Source organism: Salmo salar, chromosome 19 (assembly GCF_965601325.2).
Source record: "Salmo salar chromosome 19, fSalSal1, whole genome shotgun sequence".
NCBI classification, from domain to species: Eukaryota; Metazoa; Chordata; class Actinopteri; order Salmoniformes; family Salmonidae; genus Salmo; species Salmo salar.
Genome location: NC_138309.1, coordinates 31,265,710 through 31,278,870, shown reverse-complemented (window position 1 = coordinate 31,278,870; position 13,161 = coordinate 31,265,710). Strand labels below are relative to the sequence as shown.

Here is a 13,161-nt window from a genome sequence, read left to right as displayed (position 1 = left end):
GACTAAAATGGAGCTTTTTGGCCATCAAGGAAAACGCTATGTCTGGTGCAAACCCAACACCTCTCATCACCCCGAGAACACCATCCCCACAGTGAAGCATGGTAGTGGCAGCATCATGCTGTGGGGATGTTTTCCATCGGCAGGGACTGGGAAACTGGTCAGAATTGAAGAATGATGGATGGCGCTAAATACAGGGAAATTCTTGAGGGAAACCTGTTTCAGTCTTCCAGAGATTTGAGACTGGGATGGAGGTTCACCTTCCAGCAGGACAATGACCCTAAGCATACTGCTAAAGCAACACTCGAGTGGTTTAAGGGGAAACATTTAAATGTCATGGAATGGCCTAGTCAAAGTCCAGACCTCAATCCATTTGAGAATCTGTGGTATGACTTAAATATTGCTGTACACCAGCAGGAACCCATCCAACTTGGAGGAGCTGTAGCAGTTTTGTCTTGAAGAACGGGAAAGAATCCCAGTGGCTAGATGTGCCAAGCTTATAGAGATATATTCCAAGAGACTTGCATCTGTAATTGCTGCAAAAGATGGCTCTACAATGTATTGACTTTGGGGGGGGGGGGGGGGGGGGGGGGGGTGAATAGTTATGCACGCTCAAGTTTTCAGTTTTTTTTGTCTTATTTCTTGTTTGTTTGGATCATGGACTTCCTGATGGGCTGCCCCCAGGTGGTAAGGGTAGGCAACAACACATTCGCTACGCTGATCCACAATACAGGGGCCCCTCAGGGGTGTGTGCTCAGTCCCTTACTGTACTCCCTGTTCACTCATGACTGCACAGCCAGGCACGACTCCAACACCATCAATAAGTTTGCCGATGACACAACAGTGGTAGGCCTGATCAACAACAATGACAAGACAGCCTCTATAAGGGAGGAGGTCAGAGACCTGGTGGTGTGGTGCCAGGACAACAACCTCTCCCTCAACGCAATCAAGACAAAGAAGATGATTGTGGACTACAGGAAAAAGAGGACCGAGCACACCCCATTGTCATCGACGGGGCTGCACTGCAGTGGAGCAGGTTGAGAGCTTCAAGTTCCTTGGTGTCCAACAAACGAACATGGTCCAAGCACACCAAGACAGTCATGAAGAGGGCATGACAAAACCTTTTCCCCGTCAGGAGACTGAAAAGATTTGGCATAGGTCCTCAGATCCTCAATAGGTTCTACAGCTGCACCATTGAGAGCATCCTGACTGGTTGCATCACTGCCTGGTATGGCAACTGCAAGGCACTAAAGAGGGAAGTGCGAATGGGCCAGTACATCACTGCGACCAAGCTTCCTGCCATCCAGGACCTCTATACCAGGCGGTGTCAGAGGAAGGCCCTAAAAATTGTCAAACACTCTAGCCACCCTAGTCATAGACTGTTCTCTCTGCTACTGCATGGCAAGTGGTACCAGAGCGCCAAGTCTAGGTCCAAGAGGCTTCTAAACAGCTTCTACCCCCAAGCCACAAGACTCCTGAACACCTAATCAAATGGCTACCCAGACTATTTGCATTGCCACCCTCTTTTACACCGCTACTTCTCTCTGTTGTTATCATCTATGCATAGTCACTTTAATAACTCTACCTTCATGTACATTTTACCTCAACTAACCGGTGCCCCCGCACATTGACTCTGTAACGGTACCCTCCTGTATATAGTCTCACTATTGTTATTTTACAGCTGCTCTTTAATTACTTGTTACTTTTATTTCTTATTCTTATACATATTTTTTTAAGCTGCATTGTTGGTTAGGGGCTGGTAAGTAAGCATTTCACTGTAAGGTCTACACCTGTTGTATTCGGCGCATGTGACTAATAACATTTGATTTGATTCAAAGATCATACTGTCACAGTATCTAACGTCGGTCGGGCGGCGCTCGGCGGTCGTCGTCGCCGGCCTATTAGCTGCCACCGATCGTTGTTTCTGTGTCTTTTGGTTTTGTCTGTCTATCTCGCACCTGTTTTGTGTTTGTCATTAGTGGGGGGTTATTTAGTGTGTATTTTCAGTTGGGGTTCTCGTGCGGGATTGTTTATTGTCCACTCAGGACAGTTGCGATTGTAATCTGTTAATTTCCATTATATTGCCGGGCTGCGCCCCATGCGCTTTTTTTCCCAGTGCGCTTAGTTTGGGAAGGTGTTTTCCCCTGGCAGACTTCGCCACGCGCCTGGTGCCCTACGGCTATTGCGTGTTACTATTATTATTAAAACACAGTTGCTCCGGCCCTCTGTCTCCTGCTCCTGATTCCACATCTCCACTGGTCCTAGACAGCCGTGACACATACCCTCAAGACATGCTAACCATTACCAATAACAGGGGAGGTTAGCATGTCTTTGGGTATGATCTTTGACCCTCAAACTACCCACATGGTGGTCCTCTGTAGCTCTGTTGGTAGAGCATGGCGCATGCAACTTTAAAATGGAGATGCCAGTGCTGTCACACACACCATAATGGCACAGATACAAAGTTGAGACCTCTATATCTCTATGGTGTCAGTTGTTTCGGTTTGGAAAATATAGACTTGTTTTTTACTTTAATACATTCCCATAGCTAGCAAATGGATAAGTATCTTTCATTTGGACATATGTACATCCCAGCAAACATATATTTGAATCCCAAAACTATACTTTACTTATTTCTTTCAATATTATGTTTGGTAGTGACACTTCTTAAAAATACATGAAGATATACCAACTTCCTCACTCCAAAATGTTTGCAGACAGACTACTCACCATGTGGTCATGCTAGAGAGGATTGTGATCCCGTCATCTATAGTGATATTTGTATGGGTGTGGCTTAAAGCACATTCATTCTACAGTATATTAATGTGTGTTTCGGCAGTGACATAAAAAGGTGGGACAGCATTTTTTGGGGGGAAAGATGTTTAAAAATTAACAAAACTACTAATTAGATAATAATAATAGAACAATTTAAGATGTTCTATAGAAATATCGTTAAAAAACATTTAAATCTTGAATTGCTTTATTTTCAAGCGTGAAGTTCAGGAGTCAGTGTTTGGCACAGCCATCTCTCAAGTAGGTGTAGGTGTATAAACAATTACATTGTACTATATTGATTTAGCATTATGTTTGTTATTGCCTTGGATTGAATTAGAACATATCATGATGTAAAGAAATGTAATTAGTTGGGATTTTTTTTAATAGATTTTTAAGGGTGGGACTGTAATTTGCGCCACTTCTGTAGAATTACCCATGTAAGCAGGAACCTAAACTAAGGGAACAGGACTGATCTTGCAGCTGGGCTGAGAGTCAAAACAAACCAATTTATTTCCCACGTCTTACTTTCCATACTTTTGTTGCACGTGAATGCCCACGGATTGAGCCCTGCATCCCTGGAGACTGCCATCTTCCTGTGGCTGCTCATCACCCGAATTCCAAGTCGCAGTGACCTGCACAAACTCAAAGGGCAATGTTTTTTGTTTTACATTTCTTTTGCAGTATGGGCAGAGCATATCTTTGCAAAGTACTTGTTAGGAACCGGATCGGGGTACCAATAAAATCTGTCCCTGGCATTGGGTCAAAGAGGGCCCCAAGGGCATGGTCTCTGGCCATGTGGACTTCATTACACAACTGTTGTGTACTGTAACTTACCACCACTAGAATTGCTTTTCTCAACTGAAAAGCAGTGATACAATAAAATGTTCTAAATATTCTATATATGTTATTACCCAGAAAACAGTGTCTCACAACACAACAGAGTCAAAAGGTTGATTCTCTGTAGTCAGCCAGCCTAGTATTTAAGTTGTTTGTTTCAATTGGCAAAGGGAAGCAGGAAACCAATATGGTAATGGCTCACCACTTAGTTAACAGATTTCGATCATTTTTGTGTCGTTTTTTAAAAATAATTTCAGTGTAGCTGAGATACTAAATATTACACTATATACAGATATGTACATGTACATTTAATAAATTATTATTCAATATGTGTAAATGTTATCAGAATTTACTTAAAGGGCAATTTCACCACTTTTCAACCTGATATTCATTATCTACAGCACCATACCAGTGTGTGAAAATGGCACGTTTCTATGTTCTGTGGTTAAAAAGATAAGAAGGTCCTAAATTCATAATGGTTGACATCATTGAGTAGGATTAAAAGTAACACAGTGATTTTCAAAACACACATTTCTTGCCAGGGCGTGGGAATTTTCCTGCTCCCCGTGTCACAGCCACTCTCAGTGTTTTGAAATTCTGTGTTATTAGATCTTTTATTTTGATGACATCAAATTGCTATTTTTTACTACTACAAAATGTACAATTGCGCCGTTTTCACATATGTCGACACTGGTATGGCGCTGGAGAAAAATAAATTGTGATCTTGGTACAAACTAGAAATAACACCAGTGTGTTGTAAATGCAGTTAATTTTCAATTCTGTCTTATTAACCATCTATTCTATGGTATTTCAGTCTTGGTGACGGAGAGTAGAGGCTCCGCTGGTGTAGCTCATCTTGGGACAGTACTCTAGTCTTGTCGAGGTCATAGCATGAAATAAAAAGGTAATGGTCACACGCTGTATCATCATTTCAAACACATTTAAACACTTGTCATTTAGAAATAAATCATTTACGGCTTGGGGGTGTTTCTCAATCTCTCCAGCAAATGTTTTGGAGCAAACTCCAAAGTCCATCAGTGGCTGTTAGAATATACACAACATATGGATTAACATTTCCCCTGGCACACTTCGTGGCTTTCAGGTAGAAATTGTGATAGATGTATTGCACATTAAACCTAGACTGAAATAACATTTTATATTAAACAAATCTTGTTTGTGTTGTATCGTTCAGTTCACTGTTAGTAACACCCTACGGACAATAGACACACTTCTTCTACCGGTATAAACATCAACGAGACTCAAAACACATATTGCTCAGACCTTAGGAATCACAAGTCCAAGCTTAAACATGCTATCAACTAACTGTCATGAATGTTTTTCTTGGCCTTCCAATAGAGAAATGGGAGACGCTGTAACATCTAGAGGAATTTCCCCCATCATCTCTACCTATGTGCTATTTGGAAGAGAGAACACCAATAACTTGAATTAATATTTTCTGAATAAAACTTTATTGAACATAAATGTACCACATTCAACTGGGATATTGCAGAGGTAGAGAATTAGGAAATACGTACGTAGCACACATGAAGTGAACACTTGGAACTCAAGCCTAAGCGTGTTTAAAGTAATTAGAAAAAGTATAAAGGTGAATACAGAATAAGGAACACAGAGGCTCTTCTTTCCAGACTAAATCCAGATGTATTGTGCAATAGCATTACTTTGTCATGGCACAGAACTAACATGGCCCCTTTCACTAAGATTTTGAAGCCAGGAGAGTAGGGGCTCCACTGTGGTAACTCATTGCGTTACAGTGTTCTATTCTTGCTGTCTTCATATCCTGAAATTCACAAGGGGAAATAAACAGGTTAATATTCTGCTTTAATAACATTCACAATATATATTTGTCTTCAAAATCAACTTTTACTCAATAATGTGATGGAACAAATCCCTGCAATTACTGTCCGTTTCTGAATTAGACAAGAAAGAGTTCAACTCGTGATATTGTCCTTAATCTTTATAGGAAGTAGTATATAGACAATTCTATCATTTTCTTAATGACAATTCTAACATTTTCTTCGTAAGCATACTTAGTTATAGAATTTGACTGGTGAGTGATTGAAACAGTTTAGTGTTAGGGGAAGGGACAACTAGCGATCCAACAAACCTCTGTAAGTGCTGGTTTGTGGACACAGTGGACATACGGTTTTGGATTCTTCTCAATCTCTCCAGCAAAGGTTTTGTAGCAGACTGAACAGTCTATCAATGGCTGTAGAAATACACATAATATGACAGCATTATATGTACATTACAATTCCATGCTGTAGACTTAGATGTGTATAACTTATGGGATTGTATGAAAGCCCTAAGGTTATTGATGATTCAGCTCAACTGTGCTCGGACAGTTCCAGGTACTCACTCGGTCATTCCTGAACTTGCATTGCATGGAGTTAACCGTTCCCTTTGGGCACTTGGTGGCTTTCAGGTAGAAACTGTGATAAATGTAGCTCACATCAAATCCAGGCTAGAGGAAGAAAATGTAAATCATTGAGTAGACTAAACAACCATAAACATTTACCAGAATGGTCTACACAAAAACACAGTGTTGCCACAGTCCTCAGAAAAACAACCTCCCAGCAATGGAAACCTCAATGGTTTTACCTCTATATCGGACTTCAGGAGACTCTTGAAGAAGAGAAAATGGTGTTTGACTCCAGCGTGAGAGTTGAGTTGTTGCAGGGCCAGATCCACTCCTTTCCTGTAGTTATCAGGGAGTTTATTGTAAGCCTCCTGAGCCTCAGTAGAAGACAGCAGGACTCCAGCACTAACCAACAACAGCAGTAGTAGAGCAGCCATCTTCCTCCCAGTGTGTATGGAGCAGCCTGACTGAGGTTGTTGTTCTGTATGAAGACAACCCACTCCACTTCAGGGAGGAACACTGACTCAGACAAACAAAAGGGAAAGAGCATCAAATGTGTTTTTGGAGAGGGATTGAGCAATCAAGGATAATGTGCAGGTCTGGTCATGTGCTGTTTTTGACCTACTTACAAGAAGGAAGTTAGTTTCAACATGAGAATCTGGAAGTTTCAATTTCTATATTTCAACATAACAAATAGTTTTGTATTAGTCACAGCATACATGAAATGAACATGTATATGTATCGTAAAAAGTATTTTCTGTAATATCCTGTAACTTTTAACTGTACTCATCTTGTTATGAATAATATGTGTTGGTTGAATTGTTAAAGAACAATACAGCAGTGATGTTTAATAGAAATTGACTTTATTGGTCATCAATATTTTAACGATTTACACTACCGGTCAAAAGTTTTAGAACATCCAATTATTAAAGTTTTTTTTTTTTTTTTTTTACTTAACTATGAAATTACACATATGAAATCAAAGTAGTAAACCAAAATACATTTCTGCAGCAATACACCATCCCATCTGTTTTGGGCTTAGTGGGACTATCATTTGTTTTTCAATAGGACCCAACACACTTCCAGGTTGTGTAAGGGCTATTTGACCAAGAAGGAGAGCGATGGAGTGCTGCATCAGATGACCTGGCATCCACAATCCCCCGACCTCAACCAAATTAAGATAGTTTGGGATGAGTCGGAGCACAGAGTGAATGGAAAAGCAGCCAATAAGTGCTCAGCATGTGGGAACCCCTTCAAGACTGTTGGAAAAGCATTCCAGGTGAAGCTGGTTGAGAGAATGCCAAGAGTGCGTAAAGCTGTCATCAAGGCAAAGGCTGGCTATTTGAAGAATATTTTGATTTGTTTAACACTTTTGGTTAGTATATGATTCCACGTGTTACTTCATAGTTTTGATGTCTTCACTATTATTCTACAATGTAGAAAATAAAGAAAAACCCTTGAATGAGTAGGTGTTCTAAAACTTTTGACCGGGAGTGTATGTACACTGAACATAAGCAATGACCACCCAGAATGCTTTGTGTTTCTTTTAAAATGGAACTGCATTATAGCAATGTTTCCATGGGCACTGACAATCATGTACAGAACATATTCCCTCCATCCATAACGCTTTCCATAAAAAAAAAAAAAATTTGCACACCACCATTTTGTCCATGGTCATGAATTACGGCAACATCTTTTAAAACATCTACACAACACCCTTCAAACACTCAAGACAACACATAATGCCACATTGCAATACATGTGAGGGATCAGGACCTGTATTCATGAAGAGTGAGTAGGAGTGCTAGGATCAGATCCCCTCTGTTCATATCATCTTATTCAGTAGGATCTAAAATGGAAATCTGATCCCATCATCACTCCTACTCTGAAACGTGTTGTGAATGCAGGCCTTGATCCATGGGCATTCGAAAAGTGAAAACGAATTGAACTTGAGTGACATACTGGAAACATATATGACGGCTATGACAGATTCAGGTGATAAATGTCACAATCACATATCGTATACATTCACGTGCAGCTGTAGATCAATTCAGGCACAAATATAGGACTTCGATTGCGTTTACACCGGCAGCCGGATTCTGATATTTTTTCCACTTATTGGTCTTTTGACCAATCAGATCAGCTCTTTTGCCAATAATTGAACAAAAGATCAGAGTTGGGCTCCCTGTAGCCATAGACCATGGGAATATGGAGCCGAGTATAGCTTAGTTGAGGTGCACAGAAAGATACATTTTTGAACTTTTACTGTTGAAAGGCAATATCCCAAGTATAAATACAGTAAAGTACACACACTAAAGGATAAAAAAAATATGTTTCAAGGAGTAGGGTATTCAAGGAGTTGTTCTGAAGGGATTAGTGATGTCTTCGGCCTCTCCCTTGCTTGAGAAACAGTAAAGCAATAAAGAACAAAAGACAGACATGAGGTCCAGTCTTCACAATCAATGACTGCATTTCAGGTAAAAAAAAGTATATTCATAGGTCTAACTTCAGACATCCGTATATATTAAAAACAACATCTTTAAAAAGGCTTCAAGCCATTCCCCTGGCATCAATCTTAGTAAACCCAGAACTTAAGTCTTGCGTAATTGGTCAGATGTTCAATTAAGATCTGGGTCCATAAGTGTTAAGAGAAGAGATAGAACGAGGATCAGAACCGAAAACAAAAGAACTCTACCCTTTCTCTTTGCAAGTTACAGGCAAGTATATGAGCCAAATGTCCCTGCTCCATCCGAAATTAGAAAGATGCTAACACCTGCAAAATCAGGATTTGTCCAAATAACCAGTGACAAAAAACCCAAGCACTGGAACTAATGCTGCTGATCTCACACATCCAGTTGTATCATGACAGATCTACAGTACGATTTATGTTTACATAGTCTGTCCACAAGAGATTACCCTGGCATGGGCGAAACTAAGGAGATTGCCTACACAGACTGAACAGAAATTTCATCAACAGTATCATTTAGGAATTTTAGACAACACATTTGATTCTATATAAAAACTTTGGATAATAATGACACATTTTGATAATAATCACTAATACTACTTTAAAAAAAAAAATACCTTAGAGGTATGACAAAAATGGAATGTTGTGAGAGAATGGCCTTGACCTGCTGAACCACTTTACCCACCTCGGGAACATCATAAACCTGGTGGCAAGGAACAGGTGAGTTAACACCCACATTTGATAGTTCTGACCACACTTGAAACGTTTTAAATGGCCGAGATTTGGCAAGAAATAAAACCACTCACACACAGGAAAATACAAATAGATTAGTGCCCCCCCCCCCCAAAACACTGACTAGCTTTATGCTGGTAGGTAGACCACTTTAACAAACACACAGTGAGAATGCAAAAGGTCCCCCCCCCCAGGACATATACTGTCTCTTCTATTGATGTCCTCATTGTGAACCCCACAGATGCATGTCGATAACCTTCAGAAAGGGATTCAGCAGGATATACTTTAGATGACCAAACATGAGAAACCAAACAGCTCCTTATTAAAACAATACAAGACGTTTACTGTACTTGGTGAAAGTAGCACTATGTTTAGTGTATATACACAGTACTTCAGAAATGTCTTGAGATTGTGTAGCACTTGAGAGATGTCATCCCATTTCAGTTTTTATGGAGAAAATGCTAACGAAAAAGAAACGGTTGGGGAGAGTTATTTCACGTTCAGTACAGTACTTTAAAATCATTTGGTACTACAATGTGTGCTTTGGTTACATTTTGTCTCCCTCTGCTGGTAAACTTTAGCCACCACAATGGCAGCATAAACACTAGAGGGGGATGATGACTGGATGAAAGCAAATAATCTACACAATAACATAGACACGCACATTTCATCAAGACTTCACAAGACTGCTGTGATTGCTGAGCAGTGTTGTAATGACTATTGGTAAAACCACTGGACTACCACTACCTTAATATCAGTCTGAGGTTGGAGCAGTTTGTGTCCCCTTTGCAATCGCTTGGAAACATAAAATCACACTCCTTCCTTTTTAGCTAATGGAATTGGTCAGGAGAGAAAAATCTAAGGCATATTAAAAAAAAAAATACAAAAATACACAGCATAGTGTTTGATAGACACTAAGTAAAATATAAAACATTCAATAATATACCCCAAAATATTTTTTGTTGTTGAAATGTCCAGATTTGGTGCCTTAAATAGTGCAGAGGGCTTAGAGGTGCTCTTGAAGGAACAGCTGCTAAAAACAAAAGTAACATAATTAGGTTTCTCTGTACAGCCATCATGTCCTTCATAAGGCACTTAGTGAGCTAAAAGAGCTAAACATAAAAAGTGAAAGCACAATATGTTAAATATATTGACTCAAGGAATGTATATATAATCCTCCACACATTCAATGTGAATCAGCACAACCTTTCAAGGTTGAAAAATGAATAATTGTGTACTAAACTACCTACCATATACGGTCACTGGAATAAACCTTGAAAATACACATCTATAAACACACAACTGAATTTGAACCCCCCCCACAAAAAAAGGCAAATATGTTGAAATATTTTAAAACATGGATGATGATGATGAACGAAATAAATATGCTGAACCAATTGGACCTTTCAGTCTGTATTCATACCGAATGCCACAAAGTGCTCTCTGAAGGGTTATGACCCCTAACGCCTGACCCCTTCGGAGGACAGGAAGTTCCCCCATATGTGTCCCCATTTCCAGCTGTGTGTCATCATGAGAACGCCTGTATGTTGTCATGAGAGCGTTGAATCTACTCATGACACCCAATTGAACTCTGTCCCAGTGAATGAGATTGACAGGGGTTATGAGTGGTCTTAAACCCCTCCATGACAGAGCTGGGTCTCAGAAGACCAAAGCCTGCATGCGACATCTTTACCCTTTGGTCAGGTGTGGTTAAAGCAATGGAAACCAACAGTGCTCAATGATGGTCAGAGGGTCTGTCAATTTTATATATATAGAGGGTCTTTGCTGGTGGATCCGTTGGGCAGGCATCTCATTGGCTGGTTGATTGATTGGCAGAATGGTGTGGACACTGAGGGAAGAATACAGTGGCTGGTAGGTATATTATGGTGTGAGTCACACAGGCATGTGCATCTCTGAGTATTCATCATGGACCTCTCTCTCATCAAAGATGGGCTCTGCGTCATCAGCATCCAGCTATGAGAGAGGAGAGCAGACTGTTAGAGCAAGGCAGTAGCTGTACCGTTAACCCTACCGAAACCCTACCTCTGAAGAGTAACTTAAATAACACTCACGACGCCGCCCCCTCCCACCAGAAATGGCACTTATCCTACTGGCACGGACTTTGGTGATAAATACTTTGTTGAGGGAAAATGTACTTGATAGGATTGTGATCTGTTGTCATCTCACCTAGCTATCTTAAGATGAATGCACTAACAGTAAATTGCTCTGTATAAGAGCGTCCGCTAAATGACTCAAATGTAACTATGATTGATTGTTTGTAATGTGTAATGCGCTTTTTACAGGGTACTTTTTCCACAAAGTACATTACGTCAACCCAGTGCTAAAAACCACTGAAGAAGAACAAGCAGAGCAGAGAGTCATGAAGGATAAGTTATTTTTTACAACTAAATCAACATTTTTTATGCAAATGGCATATTATAGACACCTTTTTTGAGAAACATACACCAAACAACGAATCGCTTCCTCACCCTTACTGTGCAGTATATGGGAGCTCTGGAAAAAAAACATGAACAAAGGCTTCAAAAACACCCAAATACGTTCTTTTAGAAACGGCAAACATCCCGGTATAGTGTTGCAGGTCTTTAGGTGTTGTACACATGAAATTGTGTCATTCCGAACTTTAATCAGAACTCTCTACTCCATTTTGTTGCGACTTGAACAATACCTGTAGAATGGACGGAGAGGTAACTGCTAAAATAAAGGAAACACTTGAGTAAATGGGGGATACAAAATATATTAAAAGCATGTGCTTCCATTCAGGAAGTTCCAGACACTTGTAGAATCTATGCCAAAGCGCATTGAAGTTGTTCTGGCAGCTCGTGGCGGCCCAACGCCCTACTAAGACACTATGTTGGTGTTCCCTTGATTTTGGCAGTTACCTGTAGCAGCAGGCTACGCGGAGAACCGAACAGCTGGATAAGGGAAACGTCTCGAGTCGCACAAAAGGGAATATAACGTTGCGGATAAAGTTAGGAATGACATGTGCACATCTAAAAGAACTGCATCACTATACTGACAGCTTTGCCGTTTCTAAAAGGACGTATTTGGGTGTTTTTGGAACCTTTGTTCATGTTTTTTCAGGAACCCCATAGCTGTTTGGTGAAATCACAAAAAAGGTGTCTGGACCCTTCTATAACATGCCATTTACATCAAAATAGAGATTTCGTTGTAAAAAAACAACTTCTCCTTTAAGAATAAACTCCATAAGTATTACAACTAATGTGCCATAAGGACCTCTCCTGAAACATCCTCGGAGTAGAGAAAGGGGATACATCTCAAATGGCACCGTATTCCCTGCACTACTTTTGACCAGGGCTCATAGGGTGAATCCTAGTGAAAGGCCCTAAAGCTAGTGTATGGGCCAACTTACACACTGCATCTCGCGGGCGGTGAAGATGCGCGACAACAGGAACATCTTGACGGGGACGGTGAGGATGAGGACGAAAGGGAAAGCCAGAGAGGCCACGGTTGACATGACGGCCCACAGCGCCGCCAGACAAACCAGCTGGATCACCGTGTACAGGTGCATCCGCAGCGTTTTCACCTGGGGGACACAGTTACTATCAGTTAATAAAGTGGATTACCGTAATACACACGAAAGGGGACAATGAAAATCATGAGTATGTAATACGGTATAGCACATATACTGAGTGTACAAAACAGTTGGAACACCTTCCTAATATTGAGTTGCACCCCCTTTTGCCCTCAGAACAGCCTCAATTCGTTGGGGCTTGGACTCTACAAGGTATCGAAAGCATTCCGAAGGGATGCTGGCCCATGTTGACTCCGATGCTTCCCACAGTTGAGTAAAGTTGTCTGGATGTCCTTTGGATGGTGGACCATTCTTGATAAACACGGGAAACTGTTGAGCGTGAAAAACCCAGTAGCGTTGCAGTTCTTGACACACTCAAACCGGTGCGCCTGGCTCCTACTACCATACCCCGTTCAAAGGCAT

General features: G+C 40.7%; 2 protein-coding genes across 5 annotated transcripts in view; both read right to left on the bottom strand.

Annotated features, from left to right (window-relative positions):
• Positions 1–5,067: 5,067 nt before the first annotated feature.
• On the bottom strand, positions 5,068–6,445 carry LOC101448051 (uncharacterized; the record flags this gene model as incomplete). The annotated part of the gene is given in 4 exon segments (NM_001279124.1): positions 5,068–5,407; positions 5,735–5,836; positions 5,987–6,091; positions 6,229–6,445. Coding segments are annotated over 4 exon segments (486 nt in total). The 5' UTR covers positions 6,424–6,445.
• A 382-nt stretch (positions 6,446–6,827) lies between these two features.
• Positions 6,828–13,161, bottom strand: part of LOC106578671 (anion exchange protein 2) — a 118,435-nt gene continuing 112,101 nt past the window's right edge. For all 4 annotated transcript variants that reach the window (XM_014157741.3, XM_014157742.3, XM_014157743.3 and 1 more), the window contains 2 exons: positions 12,577–12,750; positions 6,828–11,159 (listed from right to left, as the gene is read on the bottom strand). In XM_014157741.3, coding sequence (XP_014013216.1) covers positions 11,079–11,159; positions 12,577–12,750 — 255 coding nt within the window. In that variant the 3' untranslated portion in view covers positions 6,828–11,078. The remainder of the gene's footprint in view (positions 11,160–12,576; positions 12,751–13,161) is intronic.